This window comes from Pseudorca crassidens, chromosome 18 (assembly GCF_039906515.1).
Source record: "Pseudorca crassidens isolate mPseCra1 chromosome 18, mPseCra1.hap1, whole genome shotgun sequence".
In the NCBI taxonomy this organism is placed as follows: Eukaryota; Metazoa; Chordata; class Mammalia; order Artiodactyla; family Delphinidae; genus Pseudorca; species Pseudorca crassidens.
In genome coordinates this window covers 28,799,510-28,821,492 of record NC_090313.1, presented here as the reverse complement: position 1 = coordinate 28,821,492, position 21,983 = coordinate 28,799,510, and the positions used below count along the sequence as shown (strand labels likewise).

At 37.0% G+C, this 21,983-nt stretch overlaps 1 protein-coding gene across 1 annotated transcript in view; it reads left to right on the top strand.

Annotated features, from left to right (window-relative positions):
- Positions 1-16,803, top strand: part of SCEL (sciellin) — a 326,730-nt gene extending 309,927 nt beyond the window's left edge. Inside the window, exons 29-34 of the mRNA XM_067713410.1 lie at positions 3,867-3,959; positions 4,686-4,757; positions 6,565-6,639; positions 10,586-10,694; positions 12,951-13,053; positions 14,514-16,803. Of these exons, the coding sequence (XP_067569511.1) occupies positions 3,867-3,959; positions 4,686-4,757; positions 6,565-6,639; positions 10,586-10,694; positions 12,951-13,053; positions 14,514-14,530 (469 nt within the window). The 3' untranslated portion in view covers positions 14,531-16,803. The remainder of the gene's footprint in view (positions 1-3,866; positions 3,960-4,685; positions 4,758-6,564; positions 6,640-10,585; positions 10,695-12,950; positions 13,054-14,513) is intronic.
- The last annotated feature ends 5,180 nt before the right edge of the window (positions 16,804-21,983 follow it).

Sequence of the window (21,983 nt, the reverse complement as noted above, 5' to 3'; positions counted from 1 at the left end):
ACTGAATATGACTTGAGAGGTGTTTCAGTTTGAGTTAGGCTTTCTCATGAAACAGGGTTTTATTGGAAAGATTAATGAGGAAATGGAAATTCAAGGACAGGAATGGTAGCATGGCCGGGCTTCACGGAGGCCTGCACTGGAAGGTTGTTCATTCTTGACCAGAGGACATTCCATCAGGAATCCCCAGACATTAACCTTAGTTCTTGGTCATTGTCAGTTCTTTGTTGCCTATTTTTGTTGCCTGTGTTGCCTATTCTTTGCTGCCTATTTTTCTCCTGCTCTTCCCTCTACCTATTGGTTTCCTTATTCTCTGCTCTGTAGCTGTTTGATAACCAAGAACTTTAGCTGCCTCTCCTTCCTCGTAACTTCACCTTCCTCTAGCTTTCCAAGGTCTGGCCTCCTTCAGCAAGGCGGTGTGGTTGTGGCCATCTGTGTAGAAGAGGCTGTGGGATGGAAAACACCGTGGCTGTAACGTGCACACACTCTCCTTTACTTTCCTGCAATTTCATCTGTGCCTCTTTCCTAACATAACCCAACAATCACACGTACATTCACAAATGCACCCCGTCTCTCCAGCGGGATGGTGATCATCACAGTCAGTTACTATGTCTGGAGGCCTTAACCACCACTGCAAAATCATTTGCTCATCCCTGAGTTCTGTGTTCAGATGTTATTCATTCTTCTTCAGTTCTATCCAAATCCTGTACAGGATCTGTCTCCAAATTAAATGGAAAATGTAGATACTGCCCCAGCCCTGAAAGAACAACTGTAATAAAAGTTCTCACGTGGAAAAAAAAAAAGTGGAAAAAAGAAATCTCTGGGCCCAATTTTGCACCCATATAATTTTGGCTACAGAAAAGAAAGTTTACTTGACTCTCAAAATGGGTAAAAATTTAACAGAAAGAAAATTGAGGGTCAGAGAGTAAGAGACTTGATCAGGTGCAGAAAGTTCGTAAATTAGAGAGGTATCCTGGCCTCAAGTCCTCTCTTTATTTTTCCACAGGAGAATTCTGCTATTTTTAAATTTTATTTATTTTTATTGAAGTATAGTTATTGTACAATGCTGTGTTAGTTTCAAGTGTACAGAAAAGTGACTCAGTTGTATGTGTGTATATATATATATATATATATAATATACTCTTTTTCAGATTCTTTTCCATTATAGATATTATAGGATATTGAGTAGACTTCCCTGTGCTATATAGTAGGTCCTTGTTGATTATCTATTTTATATATAGTACTGTGTATGTGTTAATCCCAAAGTCCTAATTTATCTCCTGCCCCCCCACTCCACTATCACCTTTGGTACCAATAAGACTTTTTTTTGTATATTTAAAACCTGTAATTTTTACAAGAGCTCAAAACCTTGATAGTTTTATAGAAGTAAACCCTATCACATACAACAGTTCAAAATGGTAAACTCTTACTAAGCTTTTAGTCTTCATGCAAAAGAGATTTATAAAGTTTGCAGTGACATGGGTATTTATCAGTTGAAATTATTTTATGCTGTTTAAAGTCAAGTTGCCAATGTTAAGTCAAATAGGACAATGGAAATCTAAATAAGAGTCATAGGCCAATCTGTTAAACTGACACTTGATTTACTTTATTTACTTTATGAATGTATTCACTTTGTATAGTAATTGGATGTCCACATAGATACATGCTTTCTGATTAGTATATTCACAGAGTTGTACAACCATCATTACAATCACTTTTACAACATTTTCATCACCTCAAAAAGAAACCCAATGCCCAGTAGCAGTCACACATCATTTTCCCCCAACCCCTTAGCTCTGGACGACTACTAAGCTACTTTCTGGCTCTTTAAATTTCCTATTCCGGACATTTCATATAAATGGAATCATAAAATATGTGGTCCTTTGTGACTGGCTTTTTTCACTTGGAATAATGTTTTCAAGGTTCACCCATGTTGTAGCATGTCTCAGTATTCCATTTCTTTTTATTGCCAAATGATAGTCTACTGTGTGAATGTACTACATTTTGTTTATCTATTTATCAATTGATGGGCATTTGGATTGTCTCCACTGTTGGCTTGTAATTCACTCTTATGAACAATGCCGCTATAAACATTCATATATAAGTTTTTGTGTAGAGTGTGTTTATTTCTCTTGGGTAAATACCTAGGGAGTGAAATTGTTGAATCCTACAGTAACTCCATTTGAAGAACTTCCAGACAGTTTTTTAAATCAGCTGTACCATTTGATGTTCTCACTAGCAGTGTATGAAGGTTCTAGATAGTTAAATTTTCAAGGTGAACTTCCACTGCAGAAAACATTTTCTCAAATGTAATTCCATTTGGAATTTTGTAAGTTCCAACACAATATTTGGTTTTATAGTTTATGGAGTTATTTAATTAAGAAACAAAATTGTGACCGTTGATTGCAAGTTACAATTCAGCAATTTGTTTCAATGAAGGGTAACGTCTTAACAATAAAGCCATCAAGCAAAAAACATTGTCAGTCATAAGTTCTTCTTTAGGAATATTATTCAAGGCATCTAAGGAATAGTTTGGTGGAGAGTTCTCTATTGCACTGGTTCCCACATTTTATTTACATCAGACTCACCTGCTAATCCAGGGCCCACACTTTGAGAACCAGTGCTCTTTTGGGTAAGATGTCAGGCTGCCTCTAAGGTAGTGGTTCTCAATCTTGACTTGTATGTGAGACTTACTGGAGAGGTTTAAAAGACTGCAAATGCCCAAGCCATACGCCAAACCAATTAAACCAAATTCAACGTAAGAATTTTGGCAGGACACAGTTCAATCCTTATCAGAACTGTTTACAAATTATTTCACTTTCCTATCTGCAGATTTTGCAAATTGGTGATATTTGATTTTATCTTTCTGAGGACAATACAGACACATTTCACACTCATTGACAACCTTTGTCCTTTGAAACTATTTGCTAAAATTGGGTTTTGTATTATATACTATATGATTTGAATATTTCCAAACAATTCACAGCTAGTTTCATTTTTCTGGAATGACATATTCTAATGATTGTATTAGAAAATCTTCTACTTTCTCATTACTTAGCGTCATTTTAACTCAGCTGTAAAACATCTGTTTTGTGAAATATCTGTCTTAAAACTAGAAGATGGTTTTCCGTATGCCAGAGTTGATACTATGTGAACAGATGTTTTCTTCTTCTTTAAGAGCTACCTGGAAATGGAAGGAACAGGCCAGTCAAGAATGATAAATCATGATCAAGATCTAAATCCTTCTCTTGGTCTTTATGTCTCTCCTATATCAGAGTTTACTAACACAGGGGAGGAAAAAGAGCTAAAGCTTTCACTACTCCTGCATTAAAATTTTCCTCTGTCTCATAGGAAAAAGCAAATATGCCTGCACTTTGTTAAGTATAGTGACATTTTTAGATTAGCAGAAATCTAGGTCAAAGTTCTTTTGCAATCTTCAAAGTACTGTTTTACATTAAAAGCAAAATGGAAACTGGAATTTCTCAGAGGAACCCCTGGATAATTTTCATTAAACTGATAAACTGTCAGATATGTTGTACATGAAAAACTTTCTAAGATGGCACTGCTGCTGTGAAAATATTACTGGAACCAATTTCAGATGGTTCCTACCCTTGATAAAAAAGTATTCTGTCTTAGTGTTAGATAATGTGACACATGCCTGTAGATGATTCCTAAAGGTAAGATAGTGGTCTCTGTGGAGGAGTAAAGTCGTACATGTATTCTATTTGTGTATCTGTGCAGAAAACAGGCAAACAAGAAAGAGGTTCACTGTATATTTTTAAAAGTTCATTGAACAGAATTTTAATAAAACAAAAACCTTCTATGTGGCCTTGATTTTAAGTGCCAAATATTTGCATTTGCTTTCTCAGGCAAGATGGCCAAGTTAGTGGGTCTACTGAGGCTTTAATCAGCCCATCTTCTAGAACCACTGCCTACTCTTACGAAGCACCGAAGACGCTCAGGTACTGTGGTCAATTATAAAACAACTGACAGGACTATTCTCCTTCTGTTTTTTTTTTTTTTCTCCTTCTGTGTTTTAAAGAAAACATCCACATACAACCTGATCCTTCCTTTGAAATGCAGAAATTTTTAATTTTACCAGTGGCTAAGCAGGCTTATACAAAGGTGTTGAGTAAACAACTTGGTCACTGGTAAGTTGTCAATTATGAATAATGAGTGTAAACTGTGATTTTTCCTTAAAAAGTCTATATTTTTTTTAAAAAGCATGATTGAGACATTGGCATTGACATTCTTTAAGTAGATTTAAAGGTTTCATTAAATCAGATGTTATCATGATTGTTAATTAAGGTCCACTTTTTGCTTGAGATTTGTGGGGAAAGCAATGGTTTGGAAATATGAATGGGACATCAGAGAAATAGACACTAAAACATGTTACAGGAATATTCAAAATAATCATCGTGCTCTACAACAGACTTATTGAGTGACCGATTTTCATAATAGTATTCTGGAAGTAGGCCAAGGTACTTCTGGAAGTTAAGACAAAATGGGAGACATAAATAAATTTTGCAGAAATGGATTGATACCACTTTAACATTCATATTTTAAAGGTAATAGTTTAGAAGGACTATATGAGCATTATTGTTTTCATTGGATTGGATAATTGCCTTGTGAATTTGATTATCCTGTAAACAAACTTTAAACATGAAGTAAAATGGTTTGTATTGCAGCTCCAATGCTGAAACCAGGCATGCAGGACCAAAGGATACTGTTGTGTACACAAGGACGTATGCGGAGAATAGGTACTGGAAATTTATTTGAAGTATTTTGCTATGTATATTTTATAATTTTGAAATACTCTGTGTTTAAGAAGGAATGCCATTATTTTAGGGTATGCTTGCTTTTTTCAAATAGCAGAATGTTTAAGAGTATATCAAGTTCTTTATATAAATAAATATATAATTCTTTATAATCTTTCCACTATTAAGTAGTTGTCAAATAATCATACAATTTCATTGAATGGACTAAAAAATATTTTAATATAGCACGTGTATACATAATAGGATAGTTATTTGAAAGTTGTCACATAAACATACATGCCCATAATAAGCTTTATAAAATTACACAAGTATTGCTATGCTAATTTGGAGTCACACTTTAATTAAATGGTTCTATCGACTGTTGTTTACCTCTAATCTGAAATAAGGGGTATAACTTTTAGTAAATAAGCTCTGGCCCACAAAATCTGCTGCTTGATGTGATGGATGTTGAGGAAAATGTCACACAAGGTCAGGGATTCACAAGTCATTCGATTTTGCAGAGTATAAAAACAAGAGTTGGCCTAATTGTGTTGTAGGGTAATGGTGGGGCATTCAGATGTGGATATACACACGCGTGTGTCAATCATCGCCCATTTCAAAGAGGCCAGAGAGCAGAGTATGGGGGCGGGGCTCCCAGAAATTCGAGGTGTGTTCGATTTGAGCAACCTTCCCCCCAAAAGGGATTCCTCAAACCCCAAAGTAAGTTACCTTGTAAAATGCAACCTCAACTTTGATTTTGCTGCTTAATCCAATTCTCCCTAAAATCTACACCGACAGTGCAGTATGTATTAGACCAGAGGCCCTAGAATCAGAGTTGGGATTGAATCTTAGTTTGTCATTTACTGACTATGTGGCCTCAGCAAAACTACTTAACTTCAGTTTTCTGTCTCAATTCAAGTCTCAATTTTCTGACCAATAAAATGGGAATAATTTTATATGTATCAGGCATAAATATGTGCGAACTTTTATTTAGCATTGTGGGCTATGTGTTCCGTAAAGTAGATTCTATTTCTAACAGCAGTCTGCCTACGGGCAGTTTGGAGGGAGAGAAGGATTTCTCATTAAAAAATCCCAAGTGAGGGCTATCACTGTATGAAATAATAGGAACATATTGCTTCTGGTCCTAATATGCTCCCAGGTAGTGTAGGTACTGGGGAAGCAGTTATGGACAGTCAGCTGGTTAGTGCACTGCAAACTTCATTTGTCTCCAGGAGAAAGTGACGTTTACAAACTGGAGCAGAAAGGGAACAAAGAGGACTTTTAAAAGTTACAATATTTTTGCTTTCATTCTAAATGATTCCTGGATGTTTTCAAGCAAATATAAAAACTTCCAAAGCTTTCTCTAAAAGTTCAGGAGTGTTTCTCTACGTGAATGGTGTCTGTCTATATTTGCCTGCACTGGCTCGTGCTTTGTGTATATTCTTTATGTGAGGCTACAGATCGCTTTCTTTTAGTAAAAATAAGGGAGTTGCAAGTATAAACTTCATGAAAAACAATAACTGCTTTTCCTGCTTACACTTGTTCTTGCACTCTCCTTGCCCCATTCTTTATTTATCTTGGTGAATATGTCAACTTATGTCAACTTGGAGGTTTCTTGCATATCAATACTTCTCCAGATTTAAAAAAAAAAAGAGTCAGTACATTGTCCTGGCTTGTAACATCCCAAAGAATAATAATAATGAGGCTGTGTGAGTGGGTGTGTGTGTGCTTCCTTGCCTGCATAGAGGTATATACTTCAATATTAGGGGAACAGCCCAATTCTCACATGTCCATATGTGTTTGTTTCTAGTAAATCACCAAAGGATAGATATCAGGAGAGTATCTCTGAAAAATACATACAAACCATTTATTCGACTTCAGATAAGTGAGTATGTCTGTATTTCCATACATAAAAGTATATACACACACATATAAACATATGTATTTTTATATATTATAGATAATATATGTGTGTACATACTTTATAAATATACATTTTATTATGTATGCGTATGTGTATTTATATATAATATATATTTACATATCTTCATTATGTATATAGCACTGAAATATATATGTACACATTCTTGTAGTCCATTGAACTTGGAGATGACATTCCTGACAGCGGTTATATTGGTGATTGTATGAGTGGAACAAAGAACAGCAACCTCTGCATCTAGGAATTTGCTCCTTGACTTCCTGGCTGTTGTTCTTTGATTTTGATGTACTTTATTCCAGTAGAGCTTTCTGTGCCTTACAGCTGCCTCCCAGGCAAGTGTCTCTGCTGTTGGTGATCCCAGGAGTCCCCAGTACTGCCACATTATTAGCATCTAGGCTTCATTGCATCCCTAGACCGTGCCCTCAGCCCTCCCTCCTTGCGGTTTTCCAAAGCCAGCTCACCTTACAAACAGCTGCGTGGATGTGCCGCTGTGACCCACTAGGGCCCATGCTCAGTTCCCAGGAAGGAGGTTAGGGTGAGCATCAATTTAGTGCCGGTAAACTGACCTCAGGCTTTTGCTCTTGATTACTCTCTTTTACCATTTTATGCTCAGTCGGATAAATAGGTGACACTCCTGAGACTGTGGCCTGCAGACTTCCAGCGGAGGAAATAAAAATAATTAGCATTTCAGTCCAACCACTGGAAACCAGCTTAATACAAATGTCCGGTATTCTATGGAAGGTATTTCTCTATTGCAGGGGGTGGAAATATGGCCCACTGAGGGTCACGACATATCATTTTTTTTTTTTTTTTTTTTTTGCTGTACGCGGGCCTCTCACCGCTGTGGCCTCTCCTGTTGCGGAGCACAGGCTCCGGACGCGCAGGCTCAGCGGCCATGGCTCACGGGCCCAGCCACTCCGCGGCATGTGGGATCTTCCCGGACTGGGGCACGAACCCGTGTCCTCTCCATCGGCAGGCGAACTCTCAACCACTGCGCCACCAGGGAAGCCCCCATATCTTATTTTTATGCACAGCCTCAGCTTGTAACGCCGTCCTTGGCACCTAACAGATACTCAATAAATTATTCCTGAATAAACAAACCTATGTTCCATTTACTAAGGGAAACATAGGTGGGCCAGGCATCAGAATTACATCCTCTTTTTGTCACTTTTGTTAATATCTTCTATTACCAAGGCTCTTCTTAGTGTCTTGCCTTTAAGTCACACCCCTTTGATGTGACTATAGGAGCATCACAAGTACTGCTTAGATAACCAAAACACCAGAGCTATGTTTTTCATAACGCTCTGAAAAGATCTTTGACTAAGTATGATCTTTTTTTTTTTTTTTTTTGGTCACAAGGCACAGCTTTGTTCCATGACCAGGGATCAAACCCAGGTCCCTGGCAGTAAGAGCATGGAGTCCTAGCCACTGGAACACCAGAGAATTCCTGACTAAGTATCATCTTAATAAGGATAACACCAACACCAGAGCTTTCCCTGGGCTCATATTTTTATTGTTAAGGAAGAAAAGCATTCTACATTAAAGTGTTGCTCTCGAAGTGAAGAATTTCACTCCTGTTCCTCAAGTGATCCTTGAAATTTTTTCAGTCATCAGAGCAAAAGTCAATTCTCCGTTAAAACTGGTTAGTCCAGCAAACTTTTTCTGTTGATCATTGTGTGAAATTAGCTGCATCCCCACAGTTCTTACCTAAGCACATCAGTCCCATAACGTGACCAGTGCCCCTTTACAAGGTAAATACCAAATTCCTCTGTACATGATTTATGGGCCTTCAGAATCTGATCCTGCTGAATATTGACTGATGTTCAATCACTCCAGCCCCCCTCATTGTGTGGCACCTTGGTACATCCTGTTCACTCTGCTTGGAACCCCTCCATCACGCCCCTCCCCACCTCACTGAGCTCCCCTTGAGAGCTCCTTCACCCTCAAGCTTTAACTCAGATGGCACTTATGCTGACAAGCCTTTCCTGCTTCACCCCAGGGATAAGCTGCTCCACTGGCTGTGTTCTCCTAACTCTTGTCACACATCCATAAATATGTGGTGACCATCCAATCACACACCTGGCTACCCTAGTGGAAAGAAGGCTTCTCATTGGAGGAGACTCTCTCACTCTTCTTTATATTCCCAGCTCCTGTCTCAGTGTCTCTGGAATGGAAGAATGCTAGAGAGTGGCAGTTTTTACTCTGGAAGTGCTTACAGTCTAACATGGGAAATTTAAGTGTGTGGGTACCTACGTATGCATATATGTGAAAAATGCATAGGGAACTATTTGCCCGGAATATGTAAGCAAGTACCTAGAGAGATCATTGAAAGAGGGAAATATTTATTTATGTACATAAGGGAAGAAGAGATTACTAGAATGACTGAGAATATAAAATGAAACAAGGTTTATCTACTCCAATCCCTTTCCTCTCTTACCCCCTCCTCCCCTCAACTTTCCCTCCTCTCTGCTTCTAGTCCTGCACTCGATGACAGGATCGATTGTGGTTTCTGGGCATGACTAGTTCTTTCTAACCCAGCGAGCCCAGTCAATCTCACAAGCAGGCCCAGAGGTAGCATAGGCCTCTGTGGCCGCTCTGCCTTCATTCAGATCCCGCCTCTGCCACTCACTGGCTGCATGACTTACCCTTCTGTGCCTCAGCTTTCTCTTCTGTAAAATAATGATAAAAATAAGAGTACCTGCTTCTCAGTGATGTTATGAAGAATAAACGAGTTGATAGTGCGTGGAAAGCAAAGTGCGTGGAAAATGCACTGCACATATTAAGTATATTAGCACTATTAAGTATTAGCTATTTTTTTGTGTGTGTGTGTGGTACGTGGGCCTCTCACTGTTGTGGCCTCTCCCATTGTGGAGCACAGCCTCCGGACGCAGAGGCTTAGCGGCCATGGCTCACAGGCCCAGCCGCTCCGCGGCATGTGGGATCTTCCCGGACCGGGGCACGAACCCGTGTCCCCTGCATCGGCAGGCGGACTCTCAACCACTGTGCCACCAGGGAAGCCCAAATATTAGCTATTTTTATTTCACCACCCCGGTATGTATCCTACTTTGGAAATTTCAGGCTTGTTTGCTAACACCCTGAGACTAGTAAACTCTGCAAGGTGCTAATTAAGACTGTCCTAAGACCTTCCAAATGGAAAAGAATCAAGTAGTTATTGGTCTTTCTTAAGACTCCGGTGTGACCCAAGGTCTTTTGGACTTACTGATCATTTATTTATTATTGAACATTATTTTTCCAAAGTAAATAGCAAAGCTCTTTTTTCCCCATCAAATTTGTAGTGAGATTATATCATATTGGAGAATTTTTGTCATGAAAGGGCCCCCAATATTCTGAGTCTTACAATGACACCAAGAGAAGTGGCCTAGGGGAGCGTTTTAGTGACTCTAGACCCTAGAATCTAGGTTATCCATCATTTGTGAATTCACCAACACATTCTTGAATGGATTTCTATTTTTGTCCTATTGAATGTTTTGAGAGTTAAATTTTTATATTAATCTGCAGCATAAATTTTCTATGATATAAGTACATTAATAATTCAAAACCCTCTTCTAGCTTCAAGGGGTACTTATGACCTAGTTCAGTTAGAAAACTGTGAACATCTTTGTCCTGCCCAGATGCACTTTTGATTGCTAATGAATTAATAATCTGAGACTTTCCTTCATGTTAATTCTTTGATATCATTTTGAAATAACTAGAAGAATCAATCACTTATCCTGCTATCCTAGGATAAGTAAATCCTCAGCTTTCCTTGATTTTTACACAATTTACTACAGTATCAACACAATTAACATATCATTTCCATACGACTTTATGGGGAATACATCTGTCTTTTGCATCATGACAAATTTATTTTTAATTGCTTACATCTCTATAGGTCTGTCATTGAAATGGATATGTGCACTTACTGTCGAAAACCCTTGGGCACAGAAGCTAAGATGATTTTAAATGAATTACAAATTTGCTGCCATTCCACTTGCTTCAAGGTAAGGCTATGTTTATTGCATTTAACTCAATATAAAATTGCATAATGATTGGAATAAAGATAATTATTTAATGAAATATATGAGATGAAGTTAAAGCTTTCAGAAACACTGTCATGCACATTAATAATGCACTATTTAAACATTTCTCAGAGTTCTACAGCCTAAACCTCCAAGGTTTATAATTACTCTCTTGGCTTTAGGCTTAAAAGTTGATTATTGACACATTTATAACTCTTACCCTACAGATTGAAATCTGTAAAAAGATAAACACTTGTTCTCTTTAGAAAAGTTTTTGCAGCATTTTCATAAATCATGCATTACATAAAATATATAATGAAATCTGAAAAGGCAAAGAAATTGTTGAGAAGAAAGCTAGCATCTCCTTACATTATGAAATTAGGACCAATGGGCTTAACAATAGTTGAAACTCAGTCTGCTTTTGAGAGCATGATTAATTCTAATTAAATGTGGCTTAGTATAATAATAAAGCGTACATAGTAGAATGCGTCACAGTTTGTGTTTTTATATGCTATTTCTTTTACTTTTCACAAAAACATTCCGTAGGTCAACAATATAGATTTTGGTGTAACTGGGTGAGCACTTAACTAGGAACCTGAAGACTTGAGCTGGAGTTCTAACTGACACTAATTGAGGCCATGTGACTTTGGACATCATCTAAATTAGCTTAGCCTCAGTTTCCTCATCTGTAAAATGAAGTAGCTGATTAGACCAGTGGTTTCCAACCCTGGATGCATATTATAATTGTCTGAGGAGATTAGGAGAAAAATAGAATGCTTGGGACCAGCCTCAATTACATCAAGAATCTTAGAGATGACTGCTGGGCATTGGTATTTTTTACAATCTCCTTAGATAGATCTAACAGGCAGCCAGTTTAAGAACCACAGCCTAAATCTATGGGTCCCTTCTAGTGCTGATATTCTATGACTGATACAAATTATCTAATTCAGTTAAGTAGATGTAATACTTTGACAATTGATTGCTTCTCCTTAAATTAGCTTCAGAAAGTGACACAAAGCAAGAAGAAATATGATGCATCATTTTGAGCAAATAAAATCCAAAAGGCCATCATATATAGAATTCTATATAAAATGTAATCTGAAAATTTCATAATTATTTAATTATGACAGTAAAATTTCCTTTTAATTATTAAGTTTACTCAACGAAACAAAAGTTAGTCTATAGCTCCTCATTTAAAATTATTATGCAGAAATTTTTTAAAAGAAGAAAATTCTCCTGATTATTGCTTTTGGTAAATAGGAATAATTTCCATTTATTATATTTTGGATGATTTATTTCCATTTTCAATTTAATTATAAAATACTACTGAGAATAAAAATGTCCCCACACTCCTAGGAAAAGACAGATTATTCTATAGCCATAATAGTAGAGAACCATCTGAACTGGCTTAAACATGTCAAACTGATCTATGACAATTTGCGTCAGTGAACTTGAAAGTCAGCCAGTTGGCAGTGAACTTGCTCCAGTGAGCACAGGTCTAAGGCAGATGTCAACCCTTTCCTTCCTCTTTAACCAACACAACTTGAAACAAACTTCCCCCTAAACCCTGCATAGGATCAGAAGTTCGTTTTGCTCAATGACACTATACCCGGACAGCATAGCTCTCCCTTAGTAAGCAAACAATAAATGCACTTTGTGTTTTTGTTTGCGATATCCAGTGGTGATCTTGTCTTTGGCATAACCAATTTCTGAAAATGTATATCTACTCTGTTGTGAGTTACGTAGAGACTTCAGTGGTATATATGCCCTGAAATGCACACCTCCATAGTAGAGAGATTTATGAGAGGATTTATTTGAAAAGTTCAGTGTGTGGATCACAGACAAGTAAGTATACTCTTATTTTCCCTCTGGGTTCTCTTGAGGCTTCATCTGAGTGTTGCTATGAAGGATGGTACTGAATAAAGTAAAAGTTTTGTTTGTTTTTTTTGTTTTGTTTTGCGGTACGCGGGCCTCTCACTGTTGTGGCGTCTCCCGTCCGGAGCACAGGCTCCGGACGCGCAGGCTCAGCGGCCATGGCTCACGGGCCCAGCCGCTCTGCGGCATGTGGGATCCTCCCGGACCGGGGCACGAACCCGTGTGCCCTGCCTCGGCAGGCAGACTCTCAACCACTGCGCCACCAGGGAAGCCCCCAAAAGTTTTTTTTGTTTTTTTTTTTAATCCTGTTACGCCAAGAATCTAAACTTCATATATAATGTAAACTTTATGCATTCTGTTTAGTGTGAAATATGCAAACAACCTTTGGAAAACCTACAAGCCGGTGACAGTGTTTGGATTTATAAACAGACAATACATTGTGAATCTTGCTACTCTCAAGTTGTAGGTAAGTGTTAAGCTCTGTAAGGAACCATCACTAACATTAATGAACTTTTAATATTGATGAAAGATCTCAAAACTAAAAAGTATTTTCTTAATTATAGTAAAAATTCAGCTGCAGATAACATGGTGGCATTTCACTTTATGGTATAAAAATCAGTCAACATTTATATTTTCTTCTGATGTCAGACCAGACATAGATACAACTAAGCAAAAGTCATTTATTTTAGGAAATTTTCCATTTTTTCCTAACAAAAACAGATTTTCTTTGCTCTACTGATCGGTGGAGTTGAAGTGCACTTCTGTGAATGACCTTTACATTTGCACTGGAATATACTTTTTTAAAACGTAATTTGGTTATTATACTAAATGCCTTTTAATGTTATTTTTAAACAGAAAATTTAGAGTTAATGGTGTACAATTCTATATTAATGTTATTTTTAAACGGAAAATTTAGAGTTAATGGTGTGGAATTCTATATTGCATATAACATTTGAGTATTTTTTTTTACCTTTAAGACCAACTTTACTATAATTTGGATACCTAATTAGCATAAATTTTGTGAGAAGAAACATTAAGGGTCTGCCTTTTTAACTCATATTTTCAATAAGCTTAGCATGAAAGCTGTAAAAGTTGATTTAAAAGATGTGTACAGTGCACAGTAAGCTAGCAATATAAAATCCTATGAAACTTCATTGTAAAGCTAGTATCAACATTTAATTTTTGCTTCAATAGTAAGTAGGTAGAATAACCATGATGATATTGGGGAGCTGGTCAACAGCACTGTGTGAAAGGCAAGTTGCCTGCTGGTGGTGAATGAAAAAGGAGCATTTGCGATTTTTACACGGGATCCAAAATATGGAATTTAAAGACAAGTGTGTGATATTAATGAGGTACTGAGAGGCTACATCTGGAAAATACTCTGAAAAATATTCAGAAAGCCATGTTCCATCAGGCTGCAGAATCAATGACAAGAACAAAGCTAATTATATTCATACTTGGCCTTCTATTTTCTGCTTTCCCCAGCCAGTTCTCATATTTCTTTTTTTTTTCCCTAATCAAGCAGCCTTATCAGGATCCATTGTTACATCAAGGGGCCTTGTTGTGCATGGTGCAGCTCTGAAACTTTCAGTCCCGGGAGTCCATGATACGGTTTAGGAGATGTGGTTACCAAAACACTCAGAAGTCTTTGTGTTTTCTTCCCGGTGTGCATTTTTATAGTATATTTAAGTTGTCAAGACATGACTCTCAGGCATGTCATAAATATGAGCACAGGGCATTGGTACTTTGTATTCACGGTATGACGAAAAGCCATGCCACAGTGATGAGTGCAGTAGGAGGTGAAAGTAAAATGCTTAACCCACCACTACCCCCTTGATGAGTAATTATTTATTTTTAAAACTTTAGTTATAGTCTTATTTTTGTACTGAATTTGTATATCTAACTTATTTTCTTTAAATTTTTCAGCAAAGTGGATTCAGTAATTCTGGCACATGAAAATCAAGATGAAAGCATTCACTAAGGAGTTAAAATTTTTATTGTAAGAACATATAATCTAGAAAAGCTTTTACACCAAAGATTGACTCTGGTATAGAATTAACAACTCTGCTATTGCATAAATAATCTAATTGCCTCCACTAAGGTCACATACATAAAGGGAACCATCTGGTATCTGGTTAGATTTAGAGATCAAAAATTCAAGTGGTTCTAGCACCCAGTGTCAAAGGAAGCATGCTTCTGATGGCAGTGAGCATTGCCAGCCTTCACCAGGTCCATCTCTGCTCAGTATTAGGCTGTGTGTCACGGTTTCCATTATAGACAAATTTACCATCTTCTCACCTTTGTTTCCCTAAGAATTTGGATTTACAGACGTTATTGAAGTCTTGATAAAACTGTCATGGGAGCAAGATATGTTTCATTTATGTACAAAAGTAATGTTGATAGAAATTTTGGCAGAAAGATAAAGTTTGGCAGAAAGATGTTAACGTATAAAGTTGTATGGACCTCAGAAAATCACTTAAACCTTTCAGATTTCTGTGCTATTATCTGTAACATGAGGGCCAATGGACAAAATGATTTCTAAGGTCGCTTTCTGCTCCAAAATTATCAGATTCTAAAGCAAGTTTTTGTTTGCTCTTTAGAAACATACCTGAATCTGTGTTTGTTAGGCCTATTGAACTAGATAGGATATCTGAACAATTTAACCTTGGTATCATCCTTCAGTTTATCACTGATACAAGTTTTATAGAATGTGTTTTAAAAACAGAAAGACCTGCATTTATGGGTAATGGGTAAAATCATATGACATGGTGTTTACGTAATTTGTCAGGTTTTCTTTGCATGCATTTCAAAATCTGGATTCATAAATTATCTATGAGAAATAATGAAAGTTATGGACTACAAAGACATGTTCTTTCGCATGCTGTATCTATTCCTATTACATAGCACTTTATATTTACAGATGGCTTATAAAAATAAATGAACTGTCAGTTTTACAGAATCTTCTTGTACAGTGTCTATAAATATTACTCACTGACATTGATATGTCAGTTATATGATCATAATTTATTATATTCTGTGCCATGCTGCTTAATTTTTTAACTGCTCAATCTATAACTTTGATTTTTAAAGAGCTTTTTCTTAAGGAATTGAAAATTCAGTAATCTTGTGAGGAACTATTATTATTATTAAAATTGAGACATTGCACTTATAAACTACTTTATATGCACATAGCAATTGCTTCTCAAAGGAAAGCGTATGGAACATTGAGAGAGGGTGGAATTCTAAGGGAGTTTAAGGCAGTTGTAAAAAACTGACAAACTAGGGAGATTAAAAGATAATCATGTATTTTCTAAATGTTGATAAATGTAGAGTTATTCTTCTGTATAATGATTTCAAGCATCTGTTCCTCTTAGACACTGGTCCACAAAGTGTTAAACAGTAATGCTTATTAAAATACAGAAATGTGTAATCATTGTCCTATGGAGAGGGAGCCAGAAAAAACAATTAATAATAATTTGATATTCATTAATTCATGCTTGATGAGAAGCGGTGGTAATTGAGCCATATGTTTTATTGTTCTCTTATTACATGCTATCAGACTGGATCAAAAGAAATAATTTTCTTAGAGTTGGAATTTGTGGCAGGAAAGGACGAATGAAATAGTATCCCTCTCTTTTATATAAAGTATATTAACATCTCAATGCCTTTGTGGTAATTAAAAATCATTTGAATATCATTTTTAAAGGATTCTACTGTTGAATGCTTAATTTAAAAAAAAACCTAAAAGGAACGTAATTCTCACTTTTCTGTAGCTGTTTAATGGACCCTTTCTTCTACAATAATGTATTAAATTAAACCAAAAGCTGTTGTAAAAATGGAATAAATACAGAGTGGAGAGAGAAGGGCTTCTGATTTACCAAGTCCGCCTCATCATGTCTGGGATTACTTGCACCATAGGAATGACAGATTCCTAAAACAGTTCGTAAGATCTCATTTTTTCTTTTTTTGCAGCTAACTAATTATGCTATGATTGGCATACTTTTCCTGGACACAACTGCCTAAATCTCAGAATACCAGGCCCTGAATTCTATTACAAATGAAGAGATGTCTCTAAAAAATAATTTATCGCTCCACTATGAGAGTATCCTTCCAAAAAGCAAAACAAAGATATATCTAGTAATCTTGGAAATAGAATTTGTTAAAAACCTTTTTTCTTTTACTAAGGCCAAGAAATAAAAATTTATTCAAGAAGTAATCTATGCATCCTTAATTGTTTGATTGCAATCACTCCTATAATTAGATAGGAGTGATGAGACAGTCCAGTTCTCACTGCTGGGGCATTCTCTGACTTGTTTATTATGGTAGAAAATCATGAGTGTTTGGAACATTTTCCTATTCAGCTTGATTCAGAGCTCTACCAAAACAAGTGACCGTTTGGTCTACGTAGAGGCAAACTTACCATGATGATGTTGATTTTTTTGTTGTTGTAGTTATTACTACTGAATATACTGGTTATTTGGTACAATGTAAATAAATTGTTTTTAGCATTCCACCTATTCCATAGCACTCAACAGTTCCCAGAGGCACCCATAAATATCTGTATTAACTTGGATAGGCCATTTCCCTCATGGGTCAATTTCCTGCTACTTAAAAGGTGGGATTGAGAACATTGGCTTGCTATTGTACCCACCAGTGCAAACACTGCAAGAATCTATGAATCTATTCCTGCTGCTTACCCCATTCTTAGATTATCTCTTTTGTTAGATGCCTAAGAGTTGGTGAATGTTTTGAATGTGCTGCAGAATTGCATGTTAACTTTGTCACAACACAAAGTGAATTCTGGATCGTGTTTACTGGATCTTTGTCCTGCCATTTGAGACGTATGGCTTCTGAGATAGTACTGAAATGTTCAGATGTCTCCTGAGTTAGGTAATAGTTTCCGTTTTTTCACTAGAAGAGAGGAAACTGATCATTATCATTGCCTTATAAATGTCATCTGGGAAAGATATTTTAACTTCATTGCCTCTTTGAAACATTCTTCTCATTAATACATTGAAATGCCCAATCATTCTAGACTCTGTAGGAAAAAATGCATTGTTCATAATCTACTGTCACTCATTCATTCACTCATTCATTTGTTCTGTTATACAATAATTTAAAAATCTTCATTGAGAAACTGTGTTCCAGATCTGAATGATAACAAAAATAACCAAGGCTCCTGCCCTCATGGAACTTAAATTCTAAAGGAAGGGTGGAGGCACAGTTTGAAAGACAAAAAATAAATAAACACAATAATTTCTGAAAGTAAATAAGACCAGGAAGGAAATAAAGTGCAGCGACTAGGTCAAGGGGTAGTATTTAAAAATAATGTTGTCAGATGATATTTCAAATAAGAGCTGAATGATGAGAAGGAACCAGGCTGGGGAAAAGCACTCCAGGAGGAGACGTTTTAGGATCAGCCAAAATCAGACCACTTTCTGGACTAAATGTGTCCGTGCTTCTCTTAAACACGAGATAGAAGTTCACAGATGCCAAGAGACAGAGAATAGTCAAAGCATTTTTAAGCTTCCTCTATTCCTCACGCAAAACAATATTCAGATATTACCTAGATAGCTTTCAGCTCTCTGCCAACGGGTGGGTTACAGCAAATGGCTACTTTGTCCTGGTCCTCAGGCTGAAGTTGCTCACTTCGATAAAGGAGTGACTTTGTCAAAGGTGGTTCTGAACCAGCGTTCACCTGAAGTAGAAACAATGGACCAGGCATGACGTTTCCTCGCCTCATTTGAGGCAGCACTTAGGATCAAATTCCTTTCTGTTTTCCAAATAGAAACAGTAAACAATTAGGCTACATAATTTCAGATCTAGAAGAGACTTCCCACAGGAATTTTATGAATGTTACATGTTCTTGTCCTTTGTTGCAATATGAATAATGTATCTGGTGGAAAGGAACATTTAGATATTGATATAACTTTCTTGACAGGCACAATTTGTTAATTTTATCTCCTTTCCCAGGAGAAAAGGAAAGATCATGAACTTCAAGGACCCTTCAGGCCCATAAAGGCAAACTGGATTGAAAGTCTCCCACAAGAAAGTGTTTAGTCCCTAAGGCAAGTGCAGCTTTGATGTGATTTAAAGAGATCACAGAAAGATTGCCAGGAGGCTGGAATTAGTGAACACAAAGCAATGAGGTTGAAGAAGCAGGCAAGATACAGGCCATGGTTGTTTCATAATGGATTATTAAAAATATAGATTATCAAATGAATGGTGGCATTTCATAAAATTCATTTATGCCTTTTAAATTTGTGTCATTAAAATATTATTGACAACTGTTGGTTTCATGAACAGATTAAAATTATTTTGAGACAAATAGAGTCTACTGATTTTTGACAAAAGCATGAAGACAATTCAATGGAGAAAGAATAGTCTTTTCAACAAATGGTGCTGAGATAATTGGACACCCATATGCAAAAAAGAAAAAAAAGTACCTAGACCCAGACTTACATCTTTTACAAAAATTAACTCAAAATGGGTCACAGACTTAAATGTAAAATGCAAAACCATAAAACTTCCAGAAGAAAAAGTAGGAGAAAAACAACATGACCTTAAACATGGTGAAGAGTTTTTGGATGTAACATCAAAAGCACAATCTATAAAAGAAATTTCAGTCAGCTTTATTAAAATTAAAAACTTCTGCTCTGTGAAAGGCACTGTTAAGAGAATGAAAAGATAAGCCACAGACTGGGAGAAAATATTTGCAAAGTAGATATCTGATAAAGAATTTGTCCTCCATACCAAAGAACTCTTAAAACGAAACAATAAGGAAACAAAAAACTTATTTTAAAAAATGGGCAAAAGATCTAAACAGACACCTAACCAAAGAAGATGGCAAATAAACATATGAAAGATACTCAACATCACTTTTCATTAAGGAAATGCAAATTCAAACATGGATAAGGTACTACTTTATGCCCATTAGAATGGCGTAAAACTAAAAACTGAGCATGCCAATTGCTGGCAAGGATGCAGAGCATCAGGAACTCTCATTCATTGATGGTGGGAATGCAAAATGGTGCAGCCACTTTGGAAGACAGTTTGGCAGTTTCTTACAATGCTTAACATATTCTTTCACATAATTCAGCAATTGTGCTCCTAAGTTTTTACCCAACTAATTTGAAAACTTATGTCCATACAAAAAGCTGCATGTAAATGTTTATAGCAGTTCTATTTATAATCATCAAAAACTGGAAGAAACCAAGATGCCCTTCAATAAACAAATGTCTTGACAAAACTGTGGTACATCCATACAATGGAGTAATATTCAGCAATGAAAATGAATGAACTATCAAATCTGCGGAAACGTGGATGCTTCTTAAATGCATATTGCTAAATGAAAAAAGCCAGTCTGCAAAGGGCTGCTCCATACTATGTGTTCCACTTATGTGACATTCTGGAAAAGGCAAAACCATGGAGACAGTAAGTAGGTTAGTGATTGCTGGGGCTTCAGGAGGAGTGGGCCTGGGGAGATGAAGAGCTGAATAGGTGAAGCATGGGGAATTTTTTTTTTTTTTTTGCGGTACGCAGGCCTCTCACCGTTGCGGCCTCTCCCGTTGCGGAGCACAGGCTCCGGACGCGCAGGCTCAGCGGCCATGGCTCACGGGCCTAGCCGCTCCGCGGCATGTGGGATCTTCCCAGACCGAGGCACGAACCCGTGTCCCCTGCATAGGCAGGCAGACTCTCAACCACTGCGCCACCAGGGAAGCCCAACATGGGGAATTTTTTTAGTGCACTCGAACTATACTGTATATTGCAATGGTGAATACATGACACTATGCACTTGTCAAAACCCACAGAACTTAGCAGTACAAAGAATGAACCTTAATATATGCAAATTTTAAATCTCATTTAGGCAAGGGATCCCAGGATGGAATGCAGAGTGTTGCAAAAGGATCCAATGGTATTGCAAATGTATGAAACAGTCTCAGTAAAGGGGGTGAGGGGAAAAGGGGATGACCTTAGTAGCTCTGAAAATGAGTGAACGGTAACTTTGGAAATGAATGGAGTGTGTAAGACTAAAGACACAGCAACTGTACAGGTCACTGTACTCTAGTTGACCAAGTTGTTTTTCATGGAGTACAGGTTAACAATTCTGAAACCACTATACATACGTATACACTGGAATTGAGTAATTCAGTAAATAGACAGTGGTTGGTGGGAGCCACATTTCTCACCATTGGAGTGGGAGGTTACAGATAAGGAGGGGAAGAGACAGGTATGGTCCCTGTGGTAATGACTGAGTTAGAGACATCAGTATGATTTCGTGTTTAGTTTAATATAGATACAGATGGTTACACATAGAAATATCTAAAGGTATGTGCATTTACATGTGTTAGTATACACACATATATTTTCTTGCTCTGTCAGCTGACAGAGCCTAGAAGCAATGAATCCAGATCTTGATTTTTTAATACGATTCTCCAATAAAAGTGACCAAGACTCCTTGGAGAAATGGCTGGTTCTAGGGCTGGGGCAGGATGTAGAGAAGATGAACCCGGAGCATCTTATAGTGCCAGGAAATAAGGAAGTGCTCAAACATATACATGCACACACATATGTACACACAAATGATGTGGATAAGTTAAAGGGACATAAGTGTCAATTGAAAGCGCTCCCAATGGCCAAAGCTGGTATTTGAGCAACTAAATAAATAATTTAGCATTGAATTATAACCCAAAGTATAAAATAAAGATTTGTGAGTCTGTGCTGGCATCAATAAACATTTGAAAAAATAAATAATGGAGGAGACACAAATGTCCCATGCAGAATTCCAAATAATTTATATAGCTACTCCATCCTCAAGGAGGTAGAACATAACTCTTCACTTCCTGTGTGTGGGCTACATAGTGCATATCTTCCAGACCACAGTATGGGATGAGGAAAAAAAGAGTAACTTTATGGAGGAGGGACCTGACAAACACTACCTCAGAAAGGTAATCAAGATTAACGTCAATAGTAATTAATGGTATTACTAGCATGTACTTGATAGGATGTGATAAAAATAGCACAATATCTCTGTAACCTTCTTCCCCAAAACCCAGAACTCCAGTCTAATCATGAGAAAAGCACACATCTTCATTGAGGAGACAATACTCCTCAAAACTAACAAAGGCATCAAAAATTTAAAAGTCCGAGACACCATCACAGCAAAAAAACAGCCTGAGACATGACAACTAAATGGTTCCTGGATGAGATCCTGGAACCAAAAAAGGACCTTAAGTCAAAACTAAAGAATTCTGAATAAAATATAGGCTCTAGTGTTGCTTTTCCTTTCTTTCTTTCCTTTTTGTTTTTTTTTAAAGAAAGGCAGACTGCCACATGCAGGCTCATTAGGATGTGTCTGGAGTCCTGGAAGTTTGTCTACCCTCCATTCTCCTACAA